Raw genomic sequence first — 18387 nt, 5'->3', positions numbered from 1 at the left:
TGATAAAATTAAATTGTTATGAAATGATGAAACAAGCACTTAATGTCCCAGGCGTTCTTTATTGCTTCAAGCAAAAAATATAAAATTTTCCTATATTTAACGCTGTAATGCATAAAACTATATAAAATAAATGTATACAACTCAGTTCATATTCATCTCCTCATACCAAAACTTACTTGGCAAAAAACCCAAACATAAAATATATATTTAAAAAAAAGTAGCCTCAACTCAGTTTTTGGGTTATTAAAATAATCCAGCAGTTGTGAGTGTACAAGTAACCCCAGTTTTAAACAATTAATCTCAGTATTTTAAGTATTTATCAAGTCTTTTATTGAGTCTTTTATGAGGTCTGATTAAGGAAAACATTACACCCTCACCTCCCATAACGATACACAGCGATTAAGTAATGTTTTGTGCTGACTTTGCAAGCAACAGGGAGTGAACATGTATACAGATCTGTCAGGTACCCTGATAATAATGACACTACGTCATCTCTATTCAAATCTGTTGGTCCAATGACTGTTATTCAGGGCGGGGCTATCTTTGAATGTCGTGTCCTGATTGGCTCCTTGTGGAAAACAGACGCCAGTACAGGCACAGTTTTGCTCCGTTCACATCGAAGTTTAAAGTTTTTACAAAAGTTAAAGGATAATGAAGTACTAAGCCGGATAAAGAATAGTTTGTCCTAAATTACATGCGTCCGTTGTTTTTTTTTTAAATCGACCTCATGTTTTTGTTTTTGTGAGACAGTAAAGGCACGAAGAGGATAAGTCACCATTGTTCGAACTGGATCGCCTAACGTAAGTTAAGCAGCTAACAAGCTAACTTGCTAATGTTTAGCCTGATGTTGTACTGTAACCAGAAAGTGGTGAACTCACTGTTTGTCCGAGTTTGTAACGTTGAGTTAGTGTTAAAATTGTGATGATAGTGCCAAAAATTAACCTATAGTGTTTACAGCCTTCTCTTTCAACTTTTCCAATTGAAGAGTAACGCCAAAAAATATGTCTTAATGGAGCTCATACTAACAGGGATGTATACAGTAGAGATTAGTCATCATGTTACTGATCAGTCGATGGGAATCGGATAATCACTAGTATAGCTGTTTGTTTACGGTCATATGAAATATCTACAAGTAGTAAAATTGTGCTGTAACATGTTGTAGTATTTTAAACCTTACTTCAAGAGTACCTTGTAACAATTGCACATAGTAATTGTGAAACTATGTCATGTGTGATTGTGGCCACTTTCACATAGATATGCCATATTATTATTGTATTACTATACTGTGCCAGTATAGTAATACGATTATACAGGCATACTCAAGCTTACATCAGTATATAAGATAAGATAATATAAAATAAAGCTTTTGCTGTGCAGCTGTTGCATTACAAATGTTTCAAAGACTGCAATATACAAAAGACTAGCATGAAAGACAATGCAAATGTAAAGCAAATATATGCAATAATATACCTCGCTTATAAAAAACTATTCAACATAAGTTGCGATCAAATATACAATATAAACTATTTCAAATTAATATCCCAGTATGGATGGTAAACGTAGTTGGTGTCCTTTTAAATATATTTTTTCTACCTGTGAAATTTCAGGTAGTTACTGCAAGGGTAGTTACTAGTTATTATGGACCTGCATGGTCTATACAGAATGTTTAAGATTATGTTCATATTTTGATCATGTCACAGTAATGTCATCAAGTAGCATATTTACACCCATTTGTCAGTTTTTTTTTAGGTACATTTAGCTGAAATGCCCTGTGAGACAGCCCTGTGAGAATTATTAAAATGTTTAGGGATATGTTTCTGATAAACAGCCTTCCTCTAATGAGTTACCTGGTTCATGTACTTCTACTTTTAGGTAGGTGTACGCAATAAATTGGCAGCTGAGGGTGTATATCATCTGGGGTACTAAATCAACAAGTATTTAGTAGGGATGCGCAATTAATCAACAATAATCTGGCAAGTGCAATATCCAACCTAAAATGTGTGACATCATATATTTAGTATTGTGATGAAACAAAGATATTCTAGCTTACAAATCGTATTCCAGATATCAAGATAGTATGCTTATTTTTATACAGACACCGGCAAAAAACATAATCTTTTTTTAGTGAAAATGAAATTTAAAAAAAAAACAACAACAGAACATCCCTACTAAACAATTGTCAAAATAATCCAATTATTATTACTTATTCTATTACTTTAATAATTTTGCACATTATGGGTGGGTTTAATATTATATAAATTCTGTATTATAGCGCTCATAATCACTTAAGGCAACATACTCAAATGTTTGGTTCATACACAAACTTAAATTACTACAACCCCATTATATTTAATTTCAAAGTTATTTATGGTCATACTTTTCTTTGCAGGCTTCCCAGATTTCCTGCTCCTGTGTGGAAGACTTACCGGTGAGTTTCCCAACACTACTTATGTTTTCATTCTTTTGTTTTGGTGAAAGCTTTTGCTGGCTCATGGTGTAATGCTGAGTAGTGGTTCCATATTTAGATTTTGCCCTCGGTGGCAGTAGTCAATTTTAGTGCATCAATGGGCTGTAAGCACAATGAAAATAGATCAATTCTGCTGCGTGTTTAAGATGAAATCATGTCCTGTTTGTGACTTGAGAGTCAGTGATTGCCAGCCTAGATGCTGTCATTAAAAAAAAACAACCTCTTGCCTCTTTTGTTGTGCCTTTAGTCACGGATTATTTCTTCCGGTTACACACTTGCTTATGCTCACTGTAGCTGTGTGAGCAGGGCAGGTCTCTCCTAAACACACCCAGTTGGCATACAATGATGGAAAAGGCTGCACCAAAACTGGCACACATCAATTGGTGATTATAATAATGTGCAGGAACATGTACTGCTCAGACTCCCAAAGCTCAGGACTTAAGTTTGTGTTTCAACTGTTTACCTTTATGTAGCTGCAGGAAGATCAGGCTGCTGAAAAAAAATGCCTTTATTTCCTTTCTTTTTCAGGTTCAGGACAGATTTATTAAAACACAAGTAGTCAACATATATTGACCATAAGATGCCACAGGCAGTTTTGTTTAGTTGGTGCATGGGTTGTCATGAGATTCAAGCTTCTTCTTTAGAAAAGTTCCCTTATACTCACACTTGTTTATGAGCACAAAGCAGGCTCTTAGCTGGTTATTATTATTAAGTGGGTCCTTAACTGTAAAATGTAGAGGTGACCCATAGGCTTAAAAGCTTCGATCCAGGCCATGCAAATGGATTTCCAAATCAGTATTTGAATGCTCTGTTTTTTTATCCCCTCACCCCAAAAATCCCACATAGCCCATAAATGAAGAAACAGTAATCCAGCATAATTTGTTATAAATCATCATTGGTCATTAGTTTTCTCAGACAATGATATTTAAACTAAGTAAGAGGCCTAGTTTTGTGATTCTGATAGTTTGGCCACCTTTGTCATGTTTGCTAATGCGCTAGCTAGACGTTAAAAGGTCAGGTATCTGGAATAGTTTAAAATTTTACAGAGAAGACTCCCAGAAAGTCAGGTGCCAGAAATACCAAAGGAAACCAGTTCATGACAAATCTGCAGTCAGTTTGGCAAATCACCATCATCATCATGTAAAAGAACAGCAATCTTGCAAAATATCTTTCTTAAGCTGTTATAACTTATGTTACTGCAACCTGCGTGCTAACAAAGTGACCAGTTGTCACTGTATTGTTGGTTCTGACTGACAGCTAATGTTCCATGTTATTCATCAGGAAATATTCTGACATCACCGAGGCATGCATAAGTTTTGCAATTGTAAAGCAGTTTTTCTGTTTGGTGGTCATGTGTGATACGTCTTGCAGTATGAGCTGAGCGCTGATCTAATAATAGGAAGCGCTCAGCAAACCTATTGTAGATCAAAGGTCCTAATCCAACAACTTTATAAACACCGGCCTTCTTTTTTATGTACGGGAGGTAAAACTGCACCTGGATTGTTAAACACAGAACATATTTGTCAATTCTTTGACTTTTAAAGACATACTATGCAGGATTTTCCTAAAAAAATGTGTAGACTCATACAAAAATAATCCCTCTCAATCATCACTGATGTCCCACTCGAGGTGTGTTGTGGTGTAATTATCTGCAGAGACTCTGCCCTCTGCCTGTCTTTTCTTATTTTCTGTGTTGACGATGTCTGTGGCTGCGTACCCCCACAGCACTCAAGTGAGGTTGTGGCTTTTTAAAAAGGTAGTGACCAGGTGCCGGACTGTAAGCAGCAGGCATTCAAGAGAGATACGATCAAGAAATGCAATTATAGCACAGTGAAAAAATATTAAAAGAAGAAGAACAAGGTAATATAGCATACCAGTAAGTGACCTATATGTAAAGCAGGGCAGAACATATTTGGATTGCTGGAAAAAGTGGTCAGTCAACATGCTCAGTCTTTAAAATGCAATATCATTAATGTACTAATGCCATGTGTTTTAACTGTGTCTTTTCAAATATACATGCTGCTTGTTTACCAGCTGACTGCTGTTTTTTTAGTTGTTTTTTAGCACAAAGAATTAACCCCATTTGCAAATAACTGGTCTGCCCCATTTCCCATTTTGTGTGTGTGTGTGTATGTGTGTGAGGAGGGGAGGGGCTGATGGGTTAAATTTGGGGTGCAGATGGGTGTGGTTAATATGACCTCATGGAGAAGTGTGGTAATGCTTGTTGGCTCGGGTCTTGACTCTGCAGTCTATCTTATCCATGTAGCTTGCTTATCACTGTCCTTTCCTTTGGTGGAAGTTGCATACGCACAGTAGGTTCTTCCGTTTTTTTTTTTTGTTTTTTTTTTTCCAGAGCTTCAGTTTTAATTTAGCGACCTTTTCCTTCATAAATCATACAACAGGTTGCTGGTTTCTCTTTCTTTTCAGCAACTACCTCGTGTTTGAATTTACAAACTCTAGAGATGATACTTTTCCTGCCATCTCTGCTTGCACAGGTTACATTCTGTGGCGTTCATAGCCTTCTCACCTTGTAGTAACTTCGGAGTACACACGCAAACCTCAAAGCTTGGATGAATTGAGTCATCGTCTTACAGTAGATAGACAGCTCGTCTGTGCTGACCTTCATCCATTCATGCCCGCCCTGCTCTCTCACCGTCTGCCTGCCCCGCTTGTGCACGCTGCTGTTTGGTTGGTGTTGCCATGGCACCATGTGGCCAGAGTGAGGCTTCACATACAGCATCTTGTGTTCTCTTCACAGAGGGCCGCTGACCAGATTGAGGTGCAGTGACGCAAATCACACAGTATTCGAATGCAGCCGTGTGGACTGATGCTCAGGACTCTGCAGCTCTGTCTAACACTCATGGGGTTACCTCTCCCTGTCAGCATCCAGCAGAGGAACGGTCACGCACTTGACCACATTTCGTGACTTTTTGGTCGGTTTACCTCCTCTCACCCAGCCCTCTTTGCCCAAAGACTTTTTTTTTTCTTTCTTGTTGGCTTTTGGTTTTTAAACGCAACCATTTTTTTGGGAACTAAACTGGGATTTTCCCTCATATTATGCACATCAATGGATACCAGTGGCACAGTGGTTAGCATGGGAAGTGAGGAGCAGTCCTTTCATGTCCGCTACAGGTAGGAATCTCTCCTCTTTGAAGTAGACTTCCTGGCTCCGTGTCTAACATTTTGCCTTCCCTTGTTAGTTTGAAAGGGACTCTAAGTGAAGAATAATCACCGTATATTTCTAATTATTTAAACATATCCGTGTCAGTGAACAGTTAAGGTACTTAATTATTTGGTGTTACCTTGTTGAGGAAGTGGTGTGGTATTGTGTTTAATGTCAAGTTAAATTATAGGGTGGGAGGTCTGTTTACAGTACTTTCTGTGCGTTTGTTGACTAAAGGCAGGTGAGTCTTCCAAAAAGGCACCAGACAGCTGTCTGCACAGTACATACTCAGGTAAAGAGCTCTGGCAGCAGGTGCGACCTGCTCCAGTTAGCTTCAATATTTAACAAGCCCTAAATAATTCATCACTGCGTGCTTTGTTTTTCGCCACACCTGTGTACAACTTATTTGGATAGAGCAGACATTTACTTGTTGGAAGGATACGTTTTTTTCCATACTACAGTGGGGAGGATGGTTATCGTTAATGACTTGATTCCATTAAACTTCACTACAGCGTCTGCTTGTGCCTGACACGTCTAATAAAGCCACTTAGCGCTCACCAGCGATGTAATCTGTCGGCTGCACACTCTACAGCCATAATCTCAGGTGACCAGGTCAGAAGAGAGAGCTTTAAAGACAAGCAGATTAGCCAAGAAAATGCTGACTGAGAAGTTTTCTTGCTGCCATGCGTTGGAAGTTAATGCTGTGACAACATCACATGCGTCGCCTTGAAAGTTTTCCTATGCGTAACTCTATGATGTCAGATGATTTTGATGTCACGGGGAAGGAATGCTATTTTTAACCCTTTTTTTCTTAAATTGGGAACAAACTAGCTTTTGACCACCTTGTTTTAGTACAAACTACTAAATTGGGATGAGTTACCTTCTCCATGCTTCAGACAAAGAGAAGGACGTGCAGCCTGGAAGTTTTTCTCGTGGAAACCTCGGTAGATGCCTCTGCGAAGCTCCCTGTGCTTTTGTTGTTTTTGTAAGACAAGAAAAGCAAGCAGGTAGGATAGTAGTTGCAGCTGTATTTCCCTCAGTGTTGGCAAAAATGTTGTTAACCTTCTGAACCCCTGGCATTGACATCAGTTTTACTTTGCAGCGTTCAGTCGCCTTTAAGCGGTATGACCTTTTGCAAACTGAGAAAAGTGGTTTGATTTTTTTTTTTTAAAACATGGGGGAAAAAAGGCAATGGCCAACTTGCTGAGTAATTTCCCAACAAATCCAAGTAAAATTAATCTAAATATTTGTCTTTAAAAAGAGGGGAGGATTATTAGAAAATGATGCAAAAAATAGGGAAAAATGCCCAGAAAATCTTTTAAATTATAATGATTTTATTTTTTAAATTATGTCACAGAAAAAATCTGCTAAAATTCATGATAGTTTTATATCTATCGATCTAGCGATCTATCTATCATTTCTAATTTATTTTTCAGCACTTTTTAAAGCCATTTTATTGTTTGCTTTTGGCTTTTTAAAATCATATTCTGGTAATTTTCTTTTAACTTTTTTTTTTCATAATTTTTTTTGCTAATGTTTGGGCCATGTTTTGTTAAGTAGCTTCTTGCCCTCCCCTTATGTTTTCGAAAGAAATCAAAACAATTAGCTCAGGTTTCAAGGGGTTAACTTGGTAGTCTACAAAAAGTAGGTTTTTGTAATTTAAGGCCTAAAACTGCTGATTGCGTGAGCTTAATCTCTATTCAGAGCGCCATCTTTGCCGTTAGCCTGATGATGAAACAACACATTTTTTTGTCAGCCATAGACTGTGCAAACTGTTGCTTCACGTGAGGTAACGACCCTAGATTGTGTCTTAATGTTTGTGTTTTAGGGAAAAAAAACCTTGGGCGTGTAGATGAGGGAAGCTTGCGATAAACAAACTGAATAGACTTTGTGTGAAGCCGATCTCTTCCCAACATTACAGTTTCCTGAAAAACAAAAGTTGGCAGACTGACAATTTTTTGCTTCGCACACACATGCTGCTTAATCTAAAGATAATCCATTCATGTGCAGATAAGCCACCAGCCATTGTCGTAACATTGTCTGCTTTTATCTTGCCTTGAAACGCCCAAGCCTTACCTCATTTGTACCTCCATTTTTGGACTGATTTTTCTACATTACCCAATGTGGATCTCTAAAGACACAACATCAAATATTTTAACTATTTCTGATTCTTAAAGCACTGCCAATAAACAGGGGAATGGTGAACATTGGTGTACTTAAACCTTTCTGTGGCTCTGTGCTTCATTTTACTGTAAAAGGAGCCCACTTCACTCTTTTTGTGGCATGTCTAAAGGATGTGAGATCTACCATAACAAACAGACCCCAGTTTGAACCATTGTTCTCTGCAAGTGGAAGGAAGTAGCTCAAAGCCCTCTTTCTAAGCAAAGGCTGAAAGCTTTATTTCCTGGTTGTGAGCTGAGCCCGGTCAGTTGGCTGCAGGTTTCGGCTAGAGAAGATCTGTTTTTCTACAACGTTTTCATTATTTTGGATACTTTGGTTCAAACAGCAGGTCAGATCCTTGTTAGACACCCGACGGACTGCTTCTTTCTGCTGCAGGATGGAGGTGTCCTGCCTGGAGCTGGCGTTGGAGGGTGAGCGGCTCTGTAAGGTGGGCGACTACAGAGCAGGCGTGTCCTTCTTTGAAGCTGCCATTCAGGTGGGCACGGAGGACCTGCAGGTGCTCAGTGCCATCTACAGCCAGCTGGGCAATGCCTACTTCCACCTGCATGACTACGCTAAAGCGCTGGAGTTCCACCGCCATGACCTCACCTTGACCAGGTTGGACCTGCACAAGGACCTCACAACACTGCTGTAAGTGATTAAATTACTATATTTATTATTGCTAACATAATGTGTGTTGCACAGGACGATCGGTGACCTGCTTGGTGAAGCAAAAGCCAGTGGAAACCTTGGCAACACGTTAAAGGTGCTGGGGCGGTTTGACGAGGCTGTGGTTTGCTGTCAGAGACACTTGGACATCGGCAGAGACATTAATGACAAGGTGAGGCAGCAAGATATTTTAGTCCGTTAATGTATACAATAGGGATGCTGGAATATATTGCAATATATAAATATATATTTAAAATCTATTTATTGTTCCTCTTTCTAATCTATTGTTTTTTCTATAAATCTCCTCTAAATTACTGTAGACTACTCAAAAACGTAAATGCTAAATAAACTACTGTTACAATAAAGATAAATCCAGTCCTGTTACGGTAAAGTAAAAAAAAAAAGCTCTGTTATAATAAACTTAAAAATACTGCAGTTGTAATTAAGCTAAATGAATGAATTTTAAAATAAAGTTAAATAAAGTATCATTATAATAAAGTGAAATAATCGACTGTTACAATAAAGATAAGTAGTGTTATTGTATAATAAAGTTAAATGAAGTACTGTTATAATTAAATTAAACAATGTTTTGTTGTAATTAAATAAATCAAAGCGGAGCCACTTATATGTTAGCAGTTATCAAAATGTCAAACTGTTACAGCTGATCTTTTCACTGTAAGCTGGAAATATAAAAATAAAAATAAAATAAACAGCTCTCTAGTTCATAAGTAACTAATATCACACTGGTGCTCCTCGGTCAGAGTCTGCAGCCCTGCAGATACAAAAACACGCCTCGCCTGCTCACACTTTATCACCCACAAGGTAATGGCTCAAAAGTGTGTGTGATGTATCATGTTTGTGAGTCTTTTTTTTTTTTAATGTTCAATTGTTGTGTCTATAAGGAGAGAGCGAGAAAATCAAAATACTACTAATAATAATAACTTTATTTATATAGCACCTTAAAAACAGAGTTGACCAAGTGCTTGACAAACAAAGCAAAGCCAGAGTGAGTCACCTTAAAAAGATGTAGTGACAATTTATTCTTGGTCTTTACAATTAAGTTATTTTATACATCCCACATGGAACAAGGGCTGATACATTGAGTGTAATGTTTATATATCGCCCACCTCTGGCATGCAGGGAATTACTCTGTATTATGTGTGTGGGAGGATTCAGAAGACATCAACCGTCAGCACTGACATGTTTTTCCTGGGTTGGTGTTAGGTGGGTCAGGCTCGAGCTCTGTATAACTTTGGGAACGTGTACCATGCCAAAGGCAAAAGTATCTGTTGGAGTGGAGCTGAGCCTGGAGATTTCCCCGAGGACGTCATGGCGGCACTGCGGAAGGCTGCAGAGTATTATGAGTAAGTGACTGTACAAGATGCTACTGATGTATATGTCTGGGTGACCTTTTTTCTGCTATTATGCAGATATATTGCATTGACTGAGTGTGTATTTTCAGAGCAAATTTGGCCATAGTGAAGGAACTCGGGGATCGCGCTGCTCAGGGTCGGACCTACGGCAACCTCGGCAACACGTACTACCTTCTGGGAAACTTTCGCAAAGCTGTAGCTTCTCATGAACAGGTGTGGTGTGAATAAAAAAAAACTTTTTACTGTCAAAGTAGATTTTGAAAGTCTACACACTCTATAGAGGAGCATTGTAAGTGTGACTCAGTTATTACATCTTCTGTTATTTATTCTGAAATGATAAAATGTGTTTCTATGTCTCTTTCTCTGAACAGCGCTTGCTCATAGCTAAGGAGTTTGGCGACCGCTCTGCAGAGAGACGAGCTTACTGCAACCTCGGGAATGCCTATATCTTTTTGGGGGAATTTGAAGTGGCAGCTGAGCATTACAAGTAAGCCACAGCCCACACAGCCTTTTTTCGTTGGGATTGTTGTGATAGAAAGCCCTGTCTGACCTGTCTGCAGGATGCTTTATGGATGTATATTCACGCATTTCTACTTTCACAAGCAGGCTTTCAATTTTTTTCTCCTAATTATTCACACACATGCATACTGCACAGCCAAGTACATTTATCCTTAAAAAATGTTGGCAGAATAGATAATAATAACTTATCCGGACAGATACACAGTTGAATTTGAAAATGTACTCCTTTTCTCATTCTTTATTAAAAACAGCAGTGTTGCTAGAACCAGCAGGGTACAGAGGGGTTAACTCAGCAAGCACTCTTATTTCAGCATTGCACTCTCTACATACTGCCACCAAGATATAAATGTTGGGCGTGGTGCGACATTTCATCTGTTGCAAGACCACTTTTATGAGAACATATTTCTCTTCATACACTGTAAAAAGTGGACTTAATATCTGAGAAAAATACAAGCAAACTCTCCTATTAATGACAAAATATGTTGGTTCCAGACTGTGTGAAGAGAGTAAGTCCCCGTTGAAAGAAGCCGGGCACAAATACTGAGGTCTCTCTGCAGTGTTTTGAAGCAGCTTGTCTGATGTGTTTGTCAGGAGGACGCTGCAGCTGGCGAGGCAGCTGAAGGATCGAGCTGTGGAGGCCCAGGCCTGCTACAGTCTGGGCAACACCTATACACTTCTCCAGGACTATGAAAGAGCCATAGACTACCACCTCAAACACCTCATCATAGCCCAGGACCTCAATGACAGGTACACACACACACACCCACACACACACACACACACACACACACACTACAAGAATAAGAATTTCCTTCATTGCAGCTATGCCCCTGTACATGCGTTTATTTTTTGACGTAGGATTGGGGAGGGCCGTGCATGCTGGAGTCTCGGAAATGCTTACACTGCACTGGGGAACCATGACCAAGCCATGCACTTTGCTGAGAAACATCTGGAGATCTGCAAAGAGGTACATCATGTCAATGAAAGCACTGTAAACAATATTCAGCATTATTCAAACAGATATTCAGTTTTACTTTAAAAACCTGTGTATGTGTCTGTCTGTTTGTGCGTCTGTTTCTGTGCGGCTTTTTTTTTCTAGACCGGTGACAGGAGCGGAGAGCTGACGGCTCGTATGAATGTGTCTGATCTCCAGACGGTTCTGGGCCTGAGTTACAGCACAAATAACTCAACTCTTTCAGAGAATAAGGATGTAGACTACAACGTGCATGGTAAGTTATAAGTTATATGAAGTCCCTGCAGGACTTGGCAGACTTTTTTTGGAGGGATTGTTGGGGCCTAAAATGCCTGATTTCAAGCCACCTTTATGAAGAATTGTGATGCATGTTGCATTGTTTCTATGGCATTCTTTTGAAATTAAATTGAGTTGCATCCATGAGAAATCAAAGGCAACTTTTTCCCAGTGAGAATAAAAGCGCCCTGAGTGCGATTTAAATGACACTAACCCTACCACTATCTGGACACAACAGTCGTCCATGCATTTGTGGTAGAAAAGTGTTTGTCAGCTGATGTCATTTGCGTGTCACCATGACGTTCTACATGGCGCAAAACAGTTTTGCACAACATCGGGGTATTGCCTCACAGGGTATTCATTTGTAATTTTTGGTAGTAAATGTGAAACATTCGTGTCTCATGTGTTTGCCTCTTCACAGTCAGTACAATGGAAGTGAGTTTAGTGACGTTGTTGGGGGGACCGCTGTGATCGTTGAGACTCATGGAGAACTATGATGATTGGTGAAATTTGCTGGATAGTTGTGGTGATAGGACAAAATTGCCAAAATCCACAGAAATTTGATTGAATCTTGCGTTTATTATTACAAACGCAACACCCTTCGGAGGTTGTATATATCTTCTTTTAATGGTGTAGTTTGTCTAATTGGTGTTTATATTGATTTAATTGTGGATTGTGCTTTAGGAGCGAGGCCCAGGATGAGCAGAAGACATAGCATGGAGAACCTGGAGCTGATGAAACTCACTCCAGACAAGATGAATGTAAGAACGTCACTCCTGTCACACGACGCCCACTAACACACGGGATGTTGTATTACGGCTCTAAGTCACACTTTACTTTGACAAACATTTTTTTTTTCAAGTTTTGACTTCAATTTGATGCTTAATCTTCTCCAAGCTTATAGTATTTCCCTCACTTCCTTCTGCATTGTTGTGACTCATCAATTTTTGTGTTGAAGGGTCAGAAGTGGAACAGTGACATCCTGACGAAACAGTCCAAACCTTCCTTGGCAAAAACCTCTTCCAAGCTGTTCTTTGTCAGCCGTCTGCGTGGAAAGAAGTACAAGACTGGTGGTTCCAGTAAAGTCCTCCAGGACACCAGCAACACCCTGGACACCAGCCAGACACCCGCACAGGGACCACAGAAGGTATGCAGTATAGCGTGTATCCATCTGATAACCACACACGCCCCTGGACCTTATTCAGTTTCCTTCAGCTATCATCAGACAAAGCACGTCCTGTTGAGTTGTTTTTCCAAATTCATGTTTTTTGTACTTTATCAGCGACTCAGTCCTGACATGCTCGGAGACGAGGGCTTCTTCGATCTCCTGAGTCGTTTCCAGAGCAACCGTATGGATGACCAGCGTTGTTCAATACAGGATAAGGGAAGCAGGTTATCATTAAACAGCGGCCCGGAGTCACCACCCAGATCCATCAGGAAATGTGAGTCCATGTGTGCACGCTCAAAAAAGATCCAAATCCCACAACACATCTTTTCTTTCATACTAAAAAAAATGTTCCTGCTGTCTTTCTCCTCTCTGTTTTAATTCTGTCAAACTCTAAAGCTGTATCAGAGTCTGCCAACGTCTCCGGTGCCCACGGCCGGCGGTTAGAGGAGTCATCAGCAGCAGGGGGAAGCTTGCCCGGACTCAGGCTCAATCAAAACAGCAACCAGGCCGTGCTCAGCCACCTGATGGCCAATGCTGACAATGCTGAGCCTGACGACGACTTCTTCGATATGCTTGTCAAGTGCCAGGTATGTATGTACGGACGGACAACCGGAAAACATAATGCCTCCACCCTCGGCTGTCCGCAGCCCGGAGGCATTAAAGATGTCATAATAAAATATGGTTTTTCAGTGTAAACAAAGGTTGTGGTATAGTCTGTCACAAAAATGACAAAAAAGCCGTGAAAAAATGTAGAAAAATAGGGAATAAAAATGTCAAAAAAGTCACTGTATAATATGTAATGAAAAATGTCACAAAAATTCATAAATACCATCCTATAGTACTCCAGTAAAATTGTAAAAAAAAAAAAAAAAAAAAAGTCAAAATATAGTATGTCACACAAGTTATATGAGAGAATGTCATAGTATTATGTTTAACAAAAAGGCATTAAAAATGTTACAGTACAGCATGTCTAAAAAATGTCACAAAAAGCCATAAAAAATGTTCATAGTGTATAAAATGTCACAGAAAGTCATTGCATACATAGAATGCCATAAAAATGACACTAAAAGCCACAACAAATGTCAAAAAAAGTGGTAGTGTAGTATATCGAAAAATATGTCACAGAAATAAAATGCCACAATATATCATGGTATAAAATAGTCACAAATTGCAAAAATGTTATGAAAAGTCATGAAAGTATACCAGAAAAATGTGAAAAACAGGCAAAATTTACAGCAAACTATACTATGAGTTTTTTTAAATGTTTTTTTTTAGACGACATGCTGTAGTATGACCTTTTTATGATATTTTGGATGACATAGTATAGTATGACTCTTTTGGCTCTTTTGAATAACATACTATGGGATGACTTTCTTACTCTGCTTCAGATGACATACTATACTGTAAACTTTTTATGCCATCTTGGATGATATAGTACAGTATGACTTTTTTATGCTGTTTTGGATGATATCCTATGAATAGTATGGCATAAGCATGTCAAAAAAATCATAGTATAGCATGGTGCAAAAAATACCAGAGAAAATCATGAAAAACACTATAGGGCATAAAAATGTCAAACAAGGTCACAGTATTGTTCAAAGTAAAAATGTCAAAAAAATTGAATCAGTCCATCATTAAGGTCCAAGTGGACATTTATGCCTTTTTGGAGAAAGTTCCTGAAGGTGTTTTTGAGATATCGAGTTCACACGATCAGAATGCCTCCAGTCTATCGCAAGGGGCAAAAAAACCCATAACCAGATCTCAAACTGCCGCTCTCTTGTTTCTCCTAACTTACCAGGGGTCCCGTTTGGACGATCAGCGCTGTGCGCCGCCCCCACCTCCGGTCCGAGGGCCGACTGTACCGGACGAGGACTTCTTCAGCCTCATCATGCGCTCTCAGGCCAAACGAATGGACGAGCAACGTGTCACCCTGCCGTCTGCACCCAGACCAGGCTCCAGCTCCAACTGAATCAAGCACTAAAGAGACAGCCAGGTTTTTTTTTTTTTTTTTTGTTTCTCATCTCACGAGGGTGTGGACAGTGTCGGGACTGACCTGGCGTATCTTTACGTTTGTCCTTTTGGATGAAACAAAGCACTGACAGCATCATATGTAGTACACAGTATGGGACATTTTCAAATTAACATGGACTTGTTTGGCACAACACAAATTTTCAGCAGTATCAGGGACTAAAGTGTTTTTTTTTAATCTTCCCATACTCCTACAGATTTCATTTCGCCCTTTGTGTATTTTTCAATACACAACTGCAGTTATGTTTGTATTTATTGTACATTTTATGATTGTTATGATTCTATTAACTGCCGTCCCTCCACGCTGAAGTAATTTGGTTTTACTCATCAGATAGTTTTACTCGCTGTCTGAGTCAGTGTGGACACACAGGTACAGCACTCTTTCCATGTATTCTTTGTTTTTTGTATGTGAGGGTTTTTTGTTAAATAGCTACAGAGGCCAGACTAAGAAATTGTATTTCAAGCAAAGTATTTGATAAAAAGAATGAATTTAACCCGTCTGTACAGCCCCGTAAGCTTGTTTTTACTAAATGATTTAATGACGTCCGAGGAATAAAAGCCCCGTCCATGTAGGCATCTTATTTTGACTTTTGAAATGTTGCATGTGAGCTGTTCATTTCCACTTAACACATTAGATGGAGCTTGTGTAAAAGACACTTTATTGAACGTACCAGCAAACTTGAGTTAGCTTGAATTAATTTAAGTCACTTTTAAAAACAAGAATTAGAAAGGCTTAATACAAGAGCCACTAGCATTTCAAAAACATACGAATAACTGTACATACATAAACACAACTGAAATAAATACATCTATGTACGTATTAGTTTGGCCTTATTTGTTAAAACAATTTATACTATACATCAACATAAAATATGCATCTTTGAAAGTAAATCAATATCAGAAGACAATGTTAAAGGACAAAGTGCGCATGTAAAATACAAGAAAAAAATACAATGCATATGCCCCAAATACTGGTTCTAAATAAATATCAAAACACCCGTGCTCCCATTCAGATTTCATTGTGCATATGGTTAGACCCTTGCTATGGGCATACACTGCCACCTACTGTTGTTATATTGTTACAGCAAGAGACGAACCAAAGCTTTTTAACACTGAAAACTCCTAAACTGAATGTTAGGGCGCTCAAAAACAAATTACATTTTGTTTTTCCCTTTGATGCAACATAATAACGATCTTCCATTGCAAGCAAGCCATCGCAAGACACTGTAACAGCTTCAGCGCAGAAACACTGATTTCAAATTTAAAATAAATGCACAAGCTAATTTTTACATATTTTGAGTAGTAGCGATGCGATGGACACAGTGACATTAGACATCGGCACGTCCCACAGGGAAGCAACAGATAGTATGATCTCCACAAATTCAGCCTTCTGATCGGGAAAAGCTCACTACTGACACACTGGAAAAAACATTTTACACCATTTTAACTCCTGTTTCCTCAAATAATAGCAGCATAACACCAGCTGTAAGAAAATCATATGCAAAAGAAGGAATGTAGGGCTTCTCAAGATGATGTAACAAAATTTTGATCTTGAAAAATGACCTTTTTTTTTGTTTGCTTTTAAAGTTTTTTGCTATGAGAACTCAAGGAAGGCACCATCATGAACAAAGCACTCTGTCCTGTCGAACCTCAAAAACTCCTCCGGGAAAAAGGACATGCAGCAACTGGGTGGCGTGTGTAAGATGTAGGATAAAGTGATGTGGAGAATAATGAATGATCCTGCTGTTTAACCCCTCAAGATGACGACAATCAGCGTGAAAAAAAGCAATGTGAGTGACGTGAAGAAAGGGGGAGAGGACGTGCAGCGTGTGTGCTTTCAGTGTGTCACAGGTTTGTATTCATTTTGGTTTCCGACAGACAGAAAGTGAAAGGCTCATTCACCTGTTTGCGTGTTAACTTGTGTGTGTTTTTTAACTGTGTTGAAAGGGTGTGACGATGTTGATAGGAGCAGTGTTGTTTTGGGGGGGGGTGTGTGTCTTTAACAGCCTGTTTATACCTGGTACTAATGTGCAACATTGATCACAAAGCAGACGGCTCTAAACACAAGTGTGAACCGCTGAGACGTTTTGTGATTCGATCACTCGAGCCACTTGCCGAGGTGGTCTGGGATGTATTTGACCTCATATCTTTTGTGGTGTAAATGCTAGTTCATCGTGATGCGTGTACTCTATAAGTACTACGTCATTACTGCAGGATGCGTGGTGGTTTGGTGAGAGCATGCTAGTGTTCTATAATTTGCCCATTTTATGTCGAGTTTGAAGAAGTTTGCCAATGCTTCCATTAGCTAGCGACTGTGGGACCTCAATAACTGTGCACTATGCCCTCTGGCCTTCCAGTGGCGTAGGCAGCAACAACATCTAACACATGTGGTCCTATGGAGGTGAAAGATAGATACAGGTGTGTCTCTGCCGAGTTCAGATGACGGAAACACAACACCAGGTATGAACAGGCTCTTAGATAGTGTCTGGTTGTCTGTGTGTGTGTTATGGGTTGTGTGTCCAGAGAGTAACAGTGCGGTCAGCAGAGGACGAGAGGAAGGACAGGTCTTGTGTGTGCCATCGACACTGGATCACCTTGTCACCGTGCTCTCCCACCACGGTCTGAGGCAACTGCTTGGTCAGGTCACCTGGAAAAACACACAGGATCAGTATTACATTGAAACTGCTTCATTGCCACTTAAAAACTCTCTGTAGCTGCTTGAATGTGTCAGCAGATGAGACCAGATGTACCTTGGAGGTTGGTGACGATGACCTTTGTGTCATAGGAGCCAGTGAGCAGGTAATGTGCTCCAGGGGAGAACCTGACAGATCGCACATCACTGGTGTGTGGCCGGTACACCTGGACGATTCGGCCTCCTCTGATGTCATACAGCATGCATCCGCTGTCCTCCTGTCCTGTTGCTAGGAGACGGCCACTGGGATCAACAGCCACAGATGCAACGGGACTGCCTGTAAGGTAAAAATTACATTAATCTAAATCATGACATTTTAATGATTTTTGGAACATACTATGCAATGTCAATTTTAATACATTTTGTAAGACATACAATATTATGATGGTTTTTTTTTTTTTTTTTTTAATATTTTGGATGACATACTATACTATGACTTGACTATAATATTTTGAACAGTATGCTGTACTAAAACATTTTAATGATATTTTAAAACGACATACTGTTTTTTATGATTTCTGAGCAACATACTATGCTTTGAGCATAAAAAAACAGCATAATATAGCGTACATAGACACACTATTGCATAGAATACTGCAAAAACGGCCAAAAACACAATAATATAGCATGTTGAAAAAATTACCAAAAAGGCAAGGCTATAGTATGGCGAAAATGTCAAAATATGACATGTTGAAAAAATAGCTGAAAACACTTCAAAACAGCATAAAATAGCGTGCACAGAAATGCCATAGCATAGAATGGTGCAAAAATGGCCAAAAACATCATAATATAGCATTTTGAAAAAATGACCAAAAAGGCAAGGCTATAGTAAGGCGAAAATGTGAAAATATGACATGGCCCAAAAATAACTGAAAACACCTCAAAACAGCATAAAATAG

At 39.2% G+C, this 18387-nt stretch overlaps 2 protein-coding genes across 4 annotated transcripts in view; one reads left to right on the top strand and one right to left on the bottom strand.

Moving 5' to 3' along the window:
• Positions 1-595: 595 nt before the first annotated feature.
• gpsm2 (G protein signaling modulator 2) lies at positions 596-15392 on the top strand. Of its 3 annotated transcripts, XM_042497312.1 has the most exons (16): positions 596-800; positions 2390-2428; positions 5226-5599; positions 8187-8408; positions 8496-8631; positions 9684-9823; positions 9922-10045; positions 10204-10319; positions 10943-11098; positions 11210-11318; positions 11451-11580; positions 12285-12361; positions 12559-12747; positions 12883-13042; positions 13165-13355; positions 14567-15392. In XM_042497312.1, exons 3-16 carry the CDS (start codon positions 5535-5537, stop codon positions 14735-14737), a joined length of 1986 nt encoding a protein of 661 aa, XP_042353246.1. In that variant the 5' UTR covers positions 596-800; positions 2390-2428; positions 5226-5534; the 3' UTR covers positions 14738-15392. The 3 variants fall into 3 exon arrangements, with proteins under 3 accessions (XP_042353246.1, XP_042353247.1, XP_042353248.1); XM_042497313.1 differs by lacking the exon at positions 5226-5599; XM_042497314.1 differs by lacking the exons at positions 596-800; positions 2390-2428 and having other exon boundaries at positions 5537-5599; positions 8137-8408.
• Positions 15393-16046: 654 nt separating this feature from the next.
• Positions 16047-18387, bottom strand: part of wdr47a (WD repeat domain 47a) — an 18141-nt gene continuing 15800 nt past the window's right edge. The window contains exons 10-11 of the mRNA XM_042497521.1: positions 17547-17776; positions 16047-17443 (exon numbers count right to left, since the gene is read on the bottom strand). Of these exons, the coding sequence (XP_042353455.1) occupies positions 17301-17443; positions 17547-17776 (373 nt within the window). The 3' untranslated portion in view covers positions 16047-17300. The remainder of the gene's footprint in view (positions 17444-17546; positions 17777-18387) is intronic.

Source organism: Plectropomus leopardus, chromosome 12 (assembly GCF_008729295.1).
Source record: "Plectropomus leopardus isolate mb chromosome 12, YSFRI_Pleo_2.0, whole genome shotgun sequence".
Taxonomy (NCBI): domain Eukaryota; kingdom Metazoa; phylum Chordata; class Actinopteri; order Perciformes; family Serranidae; genus Plectropomus; species Plectropomus leopardus.
Note: the sequence above shows the minus strand (reverse complement) of the source record. Positions and strands in the feature narration are given on the sequence as shown.